The sequence below is a fragment of the Eucyclogobius newberryi genome, unplaced genomic scaffold (assembly GCF_026437365.1).
Source record: "Eucyclogobius newberryi isolate DKJ021-1_F unplaced genomic scaffold, fEucNew1.0.hap1 SCAF_2, whole genome shotgun sequence".
Classification (NCBI taxonomy): Eukaryota; Metazoa; Chordata; class Actinopteri; order Gobiiformes; family Gobiidae; genus Eucyclogobius; species Eucyclogobius newberryi.
In genome coordinates this window covers 7,119,482-7,133,221 of record NW_027315834.1, presented here as the reverse complement: position 1 = coordinate 7,133,221, position 13,740 = coordinate 7,119,482, and the positions used below count along the sequence as shown (strand labels likewise).

Sequence of the window (13,740 nt, the reverse complement as noted above, 5' to 3'; positions counted from 1 at the left end):
GGAGTGGGATTAGAACCCATTCCTCCACTTGTAGACAAAATTTGCTTGCGCTTAAGTAGGAGTTTACCTTGACCCTGGCACCTTGGACATTTCAGCGATGCTGACATTGAGCGCCCTTATCTCGAAGATAACGTTCCAAAAATTAGTACAAAGTAAATCCTTTGGCAACCTTACACGAGCTGAAGTCTTTCCATTTATGTAAAATAAATATCAAGAGATGACTTTAACAGGTAATGATAAATTAGTGAAATAGTTGATGACTTTAACAGGTAATGATAAATCTGTGAAATAGTTGAAATGTTATGGTCACAGAGGGTTTAATTGTTCTTCTATGGGTTCCTGCAGAAGTAAACTTATGATAAAGATTTCACGGGTTTTAATGGCAATCAATCCATAAATCTTATTGTCAACTACGCCCAACGTGGGGCTCGAACCCACGACCCTGAGATTAAGAGTCTCATGATCTACCGACTGAGCTAGCCGGGCTGATGTATTAAGAAAACATTACAGTTTTTAGTCTGTTCAGTTCATTTCTCAGTTTAATTTCTCAGTGAGTAGTCACAATTACTGTATAAGACATATGATACGGGGACAATATGCCTATATTTCATTCTGAACGTACTCAATACTTTGACAGTACAGCATCTACTTAGTAGATTGGCCATCACATCACAATTCATCATTGGGAGTAATACTTCATTTGAAATCTTAAGACAATACGACAAGTTTTCAGTCCATTGTCACACATATGTGCTTGTTATTTAGTGTGTAAGAATGGCTTCCTTTCCAAAGGCAATTCCCTACTAAATTGTTTTGTCAGGAGTGGGATTTGAACCCACGGCTCCATTCAGAGACCAGAATTCCCTGTGGACAAGGAAGGAGATTCCCATGAGTCTGGAGTGGGATGAATGGCCGTATCTATACTTTGGTAAAAAACACATCAAACTACTGTTTTTTTTTTAAAGGAGTTTGATGTGGTTGTTGTCACATCAATCTACTGCGTCCTTTAAAGGTCCTCATCAAGCCTCTTTTTAAAGTCTATTGCAATTGAGATGTCAGAGTCGACAACAGTAACAGCAGTAGTGCATCCAAGAAAGCTGTGTAGTGAATGGATGTTGAACCTTCAGTGAGGCAGGAGCCAACAAGGCTATTCACATCCTTGCAATGTGTTCAAAGATAGGACAAACTGAATGTCAGGAGTGGGATTAGAACCCATTCCTCCACTTGTAGACAAAATTTGCTTGCTTGAGTTTACCTTGACCCTGGCACCTTGGACATTTCAGCGATGCTGACATTGAGCGCCCTTATCTCGAAGATAACGTTCCAAAAATTAGTACAAAGTAAATCCTTTGGCAACCTTACACGAGCTGAAGTCTTTCCATTTATGTAAAATAAATATCAAGAGATGACTTTAACAGGTAATGATAAATCTGTGAAATAGTTGAAATGTTATGGTCACAGAGGGTTTAATTGTTCTTCTATGGGTTCCTGCAGAAGTAAACTTATGATAAAGATTTCAAGGGTTTTAATGGCAATTAATGCATAAATCTTATTGTCAACTGCGCCCAACGTGGAGATTACCATGAGTCTGGAGTGGGATTTGAAAGAAAGGGTCAGAAATCCCTGTGGCTAGGAAAGAGTTTACCTTGAGGATGGCACTTTAGACCGATGGGCCATCCAGACACGTTATTTGTGTGAACTGCGAGTATACAGGCTCCAATCCGTTACTACAGTAGCATAAATGTCCGTATCTATACTTTGGTAAAAACACATCAAACTACTGTCTATTTTTAAAGGAGTTTGATGTGGTTGTTGTCACATCAAACTACTGCGTCCTTTAAATATAAAGAGATTACTTAAACGGGTAATGAGAATTTAATGAAATACTTAAAATGTCATGGTTACACAGGGTTTAATTGTTTTTCTATCGATTGGGTTAGGGTTGGGTTGGTCATAAGAAAACGTATGACCAAGATTTCGCGGGTTGTAATGACAAGCAGTCCATCAAGCTTAAAATTAACTCCGCCGTTTAATTTCTTATTGCTCAATTTAAATATAGTTTTGGCACACAGTCATTTTAGAATTTATTTGTCAATTATTGCTTGTCTTGATTGCCCTTACCGCATATCAATGTTGTCTGATTTACACACTGTCTTTTTCATGTTTACAGTCAAACAAACTTCCAGCTGAAGTATGTTTAAGTTTGACTTTGTGCACCTTCAAAAGTTGGCTGTTAAAACCATAATATCACGCACGGTGTTCTCTTATTTGCATGATATCCACTTGGAGTTCGCATATTAAACAACTTGAACCTGCGACTAGAGACCACACTCTCTAAAATTTCTAATATTCACAATATATTTCTATATATTTGCTGTGGCATAGTTTCAATATGCTTTTGCATTGTCAAAAGCATATTTACATATTTTTAGTCTTGAATGCAGGAGAATAAAAATGTCGTATTCTAATTACAATTTTGAGTGTCAATATTGCATAACATTTTTTCTTTAATATGATTTTAATCAACATCAAGTAGTAGAATGATCAGCTTGGTTTTTTATAATCAAGAGGTCTACAGTCAATTATCCGTCAGTAAAAGCATGTGGTTTGGAGCAGAGTTCCATCTTTGGAAGAAGACATTTGAATTGTTTAGTGTAAAATTCCACTGTAGTTTTATTTCATGCTGAAAGCCACATTTATTTATTTTGATTGTCAATCAGCCTTATCGGCATGTGACTTGGAGCTGGAGATAATTCATGAAATACTTGAGCAAACTTGGCAACATTTGAAGTAAGATAGTATCAGTGCACTGTAGTAAACCTGCACATTCGAGGACACTCCAATGACCGAAACTAACACAGCTAATGTCACAATAAACAACATAATCATTTAAAGTCATGCAGTCTATGAGTTAAAACACATTTATATTAACTGTAGTGAAATGCTATAATCTATTTAATCCATCTATCAATTTGTTTATTTATATATTTTTATAAATATATATAACACAGAATGGAAAACAAAACAAAAAACAGAACATGACAGGGAGTACATTTTTTGCTTTTAAAGGCACCAAAAGACATCTAAGTAAATTTCCCCTTTACTCCAAAGTCTTTTAAGTATGTAAATGTAGTGAAGTTAAGTTCGAACTTGATGTTTATTATAATGTCAGTCCAGTTTGTGTCATCCATTTGGCCTTTTTCCCATCTTTCTATGTCCATGGCAGGAGTTATTAGGCCCATTGGATTGTTCTGAAGTCATGCTTTAATTGAGTTGTAATAATCTAGTATTACTTAATGAATAATTAGGTGAGATGTGTGTGACAAACCAGATCAAAACAAAAGTTATACATTTTTCATCTCAGTTTTGCACTATTGTCATGTGTGTACACAGCCTGTATGGGCTTTAGCAGAAGGATATTGTGAAAACTAAAGTAGTACATGAACTGCAGTAAAAGCCTTACACAGCAGCCTGTTATACAACAGTGACCTCTCAAAGCTGCCCTTTAACCACATCCGAAACTTCCAGGAATCCCTCCCTCCCTCACCCAACACATACATGCACATTCATCGGGTTCTACAGACAAGACTTTGGGCATGAATGAGCAAATTTGAGGTCCCATTGTGAAACAGACTCACAAAGAATTTATTCATTTAAACATTGTGTATAACCAAGACTTACCAGACTTATTACACCGCGCAAAAAAATGTATATCAATATTGGGGTTCTTATATATTTTTTGTGTTTTATGTTATGTTATTTTAAGTGGCAATCAGTAGCTCCACCAAACCAAAGGTTGGGGTTTAAATACTGTAGGACACAGCTTTTTTTTTTTAATCAAACACTTCAAATCAAACAGGCAAAATACTTCAGTGTAAATGAATGAATGAATGAGAATGTAGATGGAAATGAGCAAATGTGATCCGGTATGTTTAGGTTCCATAACACACACATCAAATCTTGATCTAGAATTAGAATATCTAAGTTGTTTCATTGTATTTCTAACTGTTTATTTTAGCTTGATATGTGACAAAAAATACCAATTGGGCAAAATAAGTGATATAAAATAAGAAAATAAGTGAGGTTGAAGTAAAAAGCATTGGGTGTAGCGCTTTACAAACCAAAGTTTAATATTATGGCAATTGTATGTAAAGTCAATGTTCTAAGAGCTTTTAAACATGGTATAGTGTTGTCCCTTTGCTCAGACCATCCCCGTTTTCAACGACCCCAAATAAACCTTACATTTACTTAATTCATTCTCCTGGCACAAATGGAGAAAAAAAACATCCACTGTTCGCTATCATGAACTTCAACATTGATGATGTTTACGGTGATGTACCTTAAAGGGGAAGGCAGAAATCAGTACATCAATATCATTATAGTGATTTAAAATGTCAAAAGTATAAAATGATGATGCATGGGTGTCATAGATTATAACTCTTTAGTAGACAAAAGCAGAATACATATTCAACCAAGTCCATGGGGTAAAACAACTACCTCAAATTTAGATTAACATAACTGTATAAAAAATAAAATGACATCATGTCACTCTGGCTTCTCCCACGCTAGAAACACTCTGTCTACTGGCTGCAGAGGGAATTACATAAGAGAAGGAAATAAATGCCTGTTTTTCTGACTGATTTGAGGCTTTAGGGACTTAAAAAATATATATCTCCAGGCATGTTCTTGATGAGGGAACAATGTTATGACATGATAAAATGCTAAAAAAATAAAGAGACAATTTTGCATAATGTATGACTAGGCAAACATGCACACTCCACTCTTGTCCTTCACAGATACACTTGTGAATGTGGCATTGAGCATCCCAGGGCCAAGACGGGGTAATAGCAGCCCCCACGGAGACCTCTCATTAGCCCGGAGGAGCAGCGGTGCATTCTCGGATGTGAGAAAAGCGGGACCAAAATGACAAGGGCTAGGTCACTGCAGTATATTATTGGAAAAAGGGATTAAATCAAATCAAATCAAATCAATTTATTTTTGTAAGGCCCAAAATCACAACAACAGTTGCCTCTGAGGGCAACTGTTGTTGTGATTAGTATTGCAGTAAATGTTTGGCATGTCGTGGTTGTAAATATTAGTTAAGTGCCTGCATGACTAAATGGAGAGTCTTCGTTTGGCTGGTCCAGACTTGTCTACATGGGTTTCAGCTTCCTGTTTAGAGATTACTTTTGCCCATTCAGAGTCATCTTACCATCTAAATTATAACACCAGAAGTTCTACACACTCAACAATGATTGTCAAACCTGCCCAAACTTGATTAGTCATAACTTGTGCTTTTTCCAGGCTATAGGAAAAAGGTAAGGTACACTTTATTGTCCTAATAGGGAAATGTGACCTGGGCATTTGACCAATCCTTCAACGCTGCTGGGGCAAACTGTCAGGAGCAGTGGGGACTCCAGATTTTGGTTTGGACTTAGTCTGGACCTTAGCAGGAAGATTTGACCTGTGGTTTGGAAACCAAAGCCCAGAGGAAACCCACCCAGACACAGGGAGAAACAAGCAAACTAAAACTTAGAACATAAATTAAGGAGTGTTATACGTGATTTCTTTATTTCATTTTTTCAGTGGGATAACTCCTTGTTAGGTAAAGGTGCATTATGTAGCTGTTTTGGTGGTGTCTTCATTGCGATGTTATCACTTTGTTTGGAATGTTCGAGCATATGGCATTAACTTGCACTTGTCCAATTACACGTGTTGTTATTGCAACATGTTAAAAAACATGTATTTGTTCTGTTAGCGGGGTCTTCACAGATCTGACCTGTACCTTGGCCTGACTTCCCCTTGATAAGTTACACTCTGCACCTTTAAGTGTAATTGTAACAATGCGTAGTAAATACTAGCTGTAAACCAAAGCTACGCTAAATGCTAATCTGATGTGAACCCCCATGAGGAAGCTGTTTCCTTTGTGAGTCTTGTGTTTGAAGTGTGACTGTTTTGGCTGCATGGCGCTGTGCCTCCCGCTGGGGCGTGTCAGGGGTGTCACAGGGCTCACCCACTGCCCTTCTCTATACATAGACTCTGACTGAGAGGTGCAAAGCCTTGCACCATAGAAATAGATTCACCACAGCAGCTCCACTCTTTGTGCCTCATAAATCCCCTTTAAGCAGATGACATGCCCCCTCATGCGATAATATGCCGTTTCAGTGTGGCCAATGCCTTATAGTGGAGAGTGCAAGTCATGAACTCAGAGTACATACAGAGAAGCATAGGCGACTCTGTATTTGTTGTAAGATTTTGTCAATGGTGCATTTAAGGTGGATGGGAAGAAACAGAAACATCAAACATCAACATCAGGCCAAAGTATGTACGTCCTGCCTGGAATATGCCTAGACATTTTCTACTCTATATATTGTATTCAATTATATTCTTGGCCAATTCATACACCCGCAGAGCAGAGTTCACCTTGTCAGCAAGATGAATTCTCGTGATTTTTGCAATCTGACTCAAATCTTACTCTAACTACATCAACTTCTACTTAAAAAGCAAAATCACACCAAAAAATGATTACTGTATTCTTCCAATGATTTGAATGCAATTGTAACATAATGTTCGATTAACTTAACATCTCATTAGCGTAACTCATAAGAACTGTCAAATTCTGTCAAATACCGATACTATTTATAAGAGCTGTGGAAACACCTGATCCGCCGGCTTGGTTACTACATGTAATTACATTATTACAAGTATTTAGAATTTTTAAATCTCCATAGGTTTGACGCCAGTCTGAAGGTTATAAACTCTGTTAACGTTGTGAGACCAATTTGGATTATTTCCCTCAATTATTTGGCATAAAATGTGTATAAACCTCTGCTGACGTTCATTAATTTAAGAAGCAGATGAACACATCTTCCGACCCAGACCTAGGCCGTTTTACTACCCTGGGTATACTTTTACCTAGGATAGTTTATCCCAGGTAAACTCTGTCCGAAGTCCGAAGGTTCACAAGTCAGATGGTTCACAAGTCCGAAATTTTCCTCTGTTTGGGCTACGCGCACAATACTCAAGCGGAGGAAAACTAAACAACAGGAGCCCAGTCTAGTCATTCTTCTGACAATAAGGCGGATATTTCATCGTCTCCGGGGTTAAACTGTTGTCCAGTAGGCATTCTTCGAAAGCTGAATTTCCTTTTTGACTACCAATCCTACGGTGATCGGATCACGCATATTTCTATACTTATGATCAAATGAAGGCGTAGAATGGAGGATTCGAGTTGTCCCCTTGTTATTTTTATATACACAGTACAACTTCGGACTTGTGAACCTTCAGACTTGTAAATCTTCGGACTTGTCGGGTGGAACCGTATAGACGGGGTTAATGTTCTTCAACAATCATTCAAAAAGTCCTAGCCACCACGCCACTACTTTTGTTTTGTAATACTTTTATTGTACAAGTGTATGGCGAGGATCCAACAGCATGCATCTGGAGCGAGATTTGATCCTTTAAACTTCAGGTCAGTAGGTGAATACTTACAAATTGCATGCATTTGACCCATCCTTCAACACAAGTCTGGGGCGACCGATCTTCAGTCATAGTTAGTATGGAGAACATTTCACCAGATTTTGAGCAAACATCTCATTCAGGAATTTCAGCTACAGTACTAACTGTGTGTGTAAAGACAATTGCTATTGTGTGACAAACATACAAAGGCAATCAGATAAGAGTAAATGTCCTGGCGCCAAGTGAAACTGCCCGCAGTATCGTGAGTTCGAATCCCAACTCTTCCTCTCTCTCATTTCCCATTTCACCCTGTCCTCTTCTATCTATTAAAGCCTAAGAGCAACAAAATCTTTAAAAAAAAAAAAAAAACATAAATGAAACAAAAATGCAATTTAACAGTTGGATTAGATCAAAAGGGATTTACATTTTTTTTGTCCGCAAATCAGAAAGTGCATTTTTAATATTATAGTATTACCATGGTATAAAAACTCCGCTCTGACTCCGCTCTGTGGAAACTGCTCGTAAACTCATCACAGTAAATAATTATGATAATGCATTAAGAAAGTGAGAAACGCGTTTGAAGTGCTGCAAAATGAATTTCTTGTTCTTGTTTCCACATTTTTAAGACAGTCAAAATCAGGTACACCGCATTTAACTTTGTATTGTAGCCAAATAATGCAATCCATTCTAATGTGGCCTGGCTGTGGGGCCCTGACTAAACATACTGAGGTCTGTATCATCATTTACACTCAGAGTTGGTCTAGTTGTTAATCCCTGGTAAGTGTTGTCCCAAATAGACACCAGACATTTGCCGGAGCTTCTGCAAACCCCAAGCTTCCTTTTACTCTTCTGCAGAGACCAAAACTTATTTTTATGGTGTGGTGATCCTTAACTTGTTCCCTTAAGATATTTTGTAGCCACATGTTAATAGCCATGTGCCTCCTCTTAATCTCCACGGAGATATATAAACATTTTGCCATACTGTGGAACATTCCAGGGAAAGCAATAACATCATTCTCCGTGTCAATGTCAATGTCAAAGTTTATTTATAAAGCACACTTACAACCAAAGTGCTGTACAGAAAAGTGCAATAATATAGGGATACAATCAATTAAAATACACATAAAGTGAACAAACAATAATGAGATCAGTTTGTCTTAAAAGGCCAGAGAGAAAATATCTTTATTTTAACAAAGATTTAAACTGCTCTACCACATACTTGTAGAGCCAAGTAGATGGTGGACCCTCAAACCAAAAAAGTTAAGGAATCAAAAAGGATTTCTATCTATCTATTTATCTATCTGTATAGCTATATAGTATCTATACGTTGGTGCAAAATACATACCCACATACACACATTCACAATTTGACCTGATGAATTGTAAAAAACACAGATTGTAATTGACCACATTCTTACTTTGTATGCACTAATATAGCAGAGAGAGTTCTGTGTTTATCTGCCCTGGGCAAGCACCCCTATGTGAATGCCATGTGCACACACTCATTCTCGGCTCGGTGTTCAAGTGCTGAGACGCAAACTTAAATGGATTTATTTCCTTTTCCTGGATTTGTCTCCCCAGTTACAACATGCTTGAACTTCAAACATATGATTTATAATAGATGGGAAAAAAAACTCAATGACATGGGAAAAAAACTCAATGACTACACAAATAGATTTATATGGACACTCTAATACAAATGGTAAGAGTATGTAATAAAAGTCTGGTGGACAGAAAAAAACAAATTTTCACAGGCTCATCTCGGTGTGGAGGAGCAGCGGCTCTACTCTGAGCTTCTCCCTGGGGAATTTGCTCCTTACCCAATATCTTAGGGAGCACTGTGTCACCCAGAGGAAGAAACTTGTCCTTTCAGTTCAGCCTCAAAATGCAAGACGATGATGAAAGTATAAATTCAACGTTGTGTTGTAAGGACAAAAAAAGTATAGGCTAAGAACGTTATTGTATTGTATACAAGTATTTGGCTTTCACAATAAAATCATTTTGTCTTGTAAATGTATTGGTATCTATTGTTTGATTTATGAATCGACACTTGTGATGAGTCTACACAATATTTCAAATGTTCTATCCCATTCATTTTAATGAGGCAGCTAAATAAAACAGGATTTTTGACAGAGCTGACAAGTGGTTTATACGGTTTATATTTTAAACTAACATTTTAATTGTCAAACAGTTGTGGCCTGCTACATTTTTGGTCCACTATTGTTTAGCAGGACGTTAAAGGTGCCATAACATGCTTTTTTCACGTTTCGTAGTCTATCCTAAGTGTATAATTGATAATAATAAGGGTTGTGCAACACCCTTAACATAATAGTTAAGAAATATCACCCAGACCTTGGACCCCCTCACCAACCCGGAAATGCAAACGGCTTGGTTTGATATTCGCCCCCACCCTTGAGAAGAGCGATCTGGCTCCCCCGCCCAACCCGTGACATTGTCTCAGAGCGCGTGTGTGCCCCGCCCACCCGTGACGTAGCCCCACAGCTGTCAGCTCCGCGGTGCGCGCGAGTGAGTGAGAAACGATAGAACTTCAGATCAACACTACTTTGAGACTAAATAAATCAGGTGTTTATTCTACAGCGTGCGCAGAACAGATATATCTAAAGATATATATATATATATATAAGTCTTATGTCCATCGCGCTCTTATTTCCTGGTTTTTCGGTATCGGATAGAACTTCGCTCCGTTTATTTTCCCGGTTGCTGCATCAACTGCCACATAAACCTTCACCATTGTGATAATAGTAAAGAGTGCGATATCATTAATGACGTTTGGGCCTCTTTGAGCCGTGTTTCGTCATAATCGAAGCAGAAAAACTCCGGGGCTTGTAGGGAGACCGCAGCGCGGAGCCGGGGGGAAGGGGGCGGGAGGCGGCACGCGGGAGGTGGGTGGAGAGGGGGGAGAGGGAGGGTGAGGGGGGGTGGTGACGCGTGCTTGCCCTTATGACGCGGTCTTGCCCCACTGCCCGTCAGTTTGGAGATTCGAGGAAAGGAGATAGTCTGTACTATAGCTAAACACTGCGGGAATCAATTAAAAAAACACTCTGGGTACATATATGAAGCACAAATAGCAATGTAAGAAGGTTAAAAGCTCTGAAAAGTCGATTTTGCATGTTATGGGACCTTTAAGCTTAAAAAAGGTTTATGATGTGGTTGTTTGCATTTATGCACATTTTCTACATTTATACACAAAACAGTGCTACACGCTGTGAAGTTTTCTAACGAGGCTCTGGTGTTACTCACGTGTGGTTGTCACTCCCCAAAACAGTTTTTTCATAGTTTGTGATGTTTGGAGGCTAATGCTAACTAAATTATTTTGCTGTAAATGCATAGCTCTAGGGTTACTTATTAATATACGGGCAACCCATGTTCTTTTCACGGACACGTCCAAAAGTTGCGGTGTATCTTGGACATACAAGCACTTTGTTCCCTGGGGATCTGAAGGCTAAATATAGCGGTAAGTGATATGTGCAAAGGAACAGAGCCTTCTCTCACTGATGTACAGAAGTAACCACAAGGGTGCTAGCGAGTGCCACTGCACTTTTAATAACATTCATATGAGGAGAACATTTTGAGATCCTCCTTGACGGTACTTGAGTTGCTGTTAGTTAGCTCCTGTAACTCACAATTATGAAATCGGACTACATATTAGGTTTTAAATGTAGCCAAAAATGCTTTTCATTATTTTATTATTCATTCAATATTATTTATTGTTCAATCAATTCTCAATTCTGCCCTGGGGTTAACTGACTGAGACGAGGCTAAACTAAAGTGGTTAAAATGGTTAGATAAACAATGAGCCAGGACGAAAGGTAAGCTATACTGATATATTGAGAGGACACCAGCTATCAATATATTTCACTGCGGATGGAGGTATCAAAAAGTATTGATACTAAAATGTTGATATTTAATTTTTTTTTTCTCTAAATATTATTTGAAGTGTTGTTGTTTTTTTCCTTTTTTCCTTTTTCCTTTTGAAATACACTAGTTTATATTTCTAACTTTACTCCATAAAGGAACAAGAATCTAGAAAAACGTGCTTGCTTGTTAGACATACTGTAAAACATTCACCACAAACCATTTTATTTTAATTTACTTACTTTTACTCATGACTAAAGGGCAGTTACATACGTACATGCTTTCTTTAGACTACTCTGTGTCTTGTTCTGGTTTGTTGTTGTATATTATAAAATAGCAACACCAACAACAAAAACATTTTAGCCATTTAAAGATTGATTATTGATCATGGATGACAAAAGAAATAAGCAACAATATCTGAGTCAAAACCGATTTACATAAAAACAACAAAGCTACAATCTTTTCACTCCGAGGCAGGCGGGCAGAGGCTTGTCCTAACGCCAGCTTCACTCTTTTTTTCCCAGCATTAGCGAGTGACTGCTGTGTTGACCTGCCTGTGTGTTGGAGGACTTTATTAGCCTTGACACCTGAGCACTAATTGTTTTTTGATGGATGATGCGAGCAAAGGTTGGTCCCAGAAAAGAGGAGGTGGTCCACAAAGCCTTAGTGCTATACCTGCTCACGCTCAGGTCTCACCAAAGCCGGACATACCGCAGCACCCCGGCACAGAGGGGACAGCAGCGCTCCGTTTGGGAAGGGGCGAGATCGTTAACTGTTCCTGATGAGATGTTAAAATCTTGTTTTTGGAGCTTCTGGGGTCTTTAAACATGTGGTTGTTAATGTGCATTGTTTTATCTTTGGGGTAAAAAAAAAGGAAATTTGAAACTCGGTATAAAACAATTAGACAATGTAATAGCTGTTTTAGTGCGGAAGGAGTTTTGTTATGTAAATGTATTTGTTTCTCAGCGTGATCATCTGGCTTTTTCACAAACAGAAATAACTACAGTAAGATTTTTCACCCTAAATGAAAAGGAAATATATGTCCTTTCTAGCTTAATGTTACCACATTACGTTTGGAAGAAGAACCACAACCTCTTCGGATATTTTTTCTTCAGTATAAACATCCACCCACTGGTTCTATCTACAACCAGGTCAAATGGTCAGCAGAGGGCAGTGAAGGGCAGTGGAGATAAGTTATACGGCGTCTTTTTCCATCGAAGTATAATCTATCTTGTAGATTGTAATAATTGAATTGGCCTGTACTCAATGGCACATGATGCCAAAAATATTTTGAGACCACTGTGAGTGTGAGACCACCGAAGCGTAATTCTTTTTCACAACACATTTCTGCCGAGAACCTGTGAGCGAACTTGTCCTAAAGCCTTATCCAAACTAACTATTCCCAACACCTAACACCTCACCCTAACCTTAGAGTAATTGCGAAAAAATATACTTTAAAAAAGGAAAAATTTGCTAGCATAGCCACTTATGCAAAGTGGTGGTTGAGAGGTAGAACTAGGTTGGGGGGAATGAACACGACAAAAAACGTGCACCGCATGATCAGTTCTGACCAATCAACATGCTGATGACTGGAGAGATATATTCAACATTTCAAAAAGTCTCATTTAGAATAGAAAAAAATAAATTGACAAGTAGTCTAATCAAAAAATGAGTTGCCGACAGGTAGACTACTAAAATAATTGTTAGTGTCAGCTCTAGATTTCACTGTTGTTCTGTCCAACACCTGCAGAGGGCCGACCGTAGTGCTTCTTCCCACAATAATCCTGACTAAAATGTCATCCAGATCATTTCATTGCCATCCCTTGTGTGTGTGCGGTTGTCCACTCACCTGCAGAGGGCCTCCGGCTGGCATAGTGGACCTCAGCGACGTCAGGTCCAGCTCTCGGACTGGGTCTCCACGCTCCATCTTCAAGCTCTGCATTGTTATAACGATGTCCTAAGTCACAATCGGCAGAGTATTCTCTCAAAACTCTGTCTCATGTACAACTAGCAGCTCTGCAGTGGAACCAAATGCTAATGCTTGGGGGACGCTGAGGCTGACGAGAAAGAAAATGAGCCTTGACGCCAGCAGGCACCAAGCTACCAACACGAGCGTCGAGGACAGTGTTGGCGAACACAATTAGTCTATTCTCCCATTCTGTCCAACACAATCTACCCCTGTACAGAGGTGGTAGTACACACTTACTCCACAAACATTTTGATCGGATTGTGACATCCCATAGTGGCTGTTTTTTTTAACAACTCGTATTTCAATTTTTCAATTCAATTTATTTTTGTAACACCCAAAATCACAGTAGTTGCCTTGAAGTGAAAAACACATCAAAAATGTCTCAAAAATGAGTAAACGCTTATCTGTTATAGGAAAATATATTAAAGTGCATATGAC

The 13,740-nt window shown here is 38.5% G+C and overlaps 1 protein-coding gene and 1 non-coding gene across 4 annotated transcripts in view; both read right to left on the bottom strand.

The window, feature by feature from the left end:
* Nucleotides 1-13,473, bottom strand: part of LOC140367233 (ninjurin-2-like) — a 208,302-nt gene extending 194,829 nt beyond the window's left edge. The window contains exon 1 of one of the 3 annotated variants that reach the window (XM_072453594.1): nt 13,183-13,473. In XM_072453594.1, coding sequence (XP_072309695.1) covers nt 13,183-13,275 — 93 coding nt within the window. In that variant the 5' untranslated portion in view covers nt 13,276-13,473. The remainder of the gene's footprint in view (nt 1-13,182) is intronic. The other 2 variants (XM_072453592.1, XM_072453593.1) reach the window with 2 other exon arrangements.
* On the bottom strand, nt 414-486 carry trnak-cuu (transfer RNA lysine (anticodon CUU)). Its single transcript has one exon. It is a non-coding gene; the product is annotated as a tRNA-Lys (tRNA).
* Nucleotides 13,474-13,740: the final 267 nt, after the last annotated feature.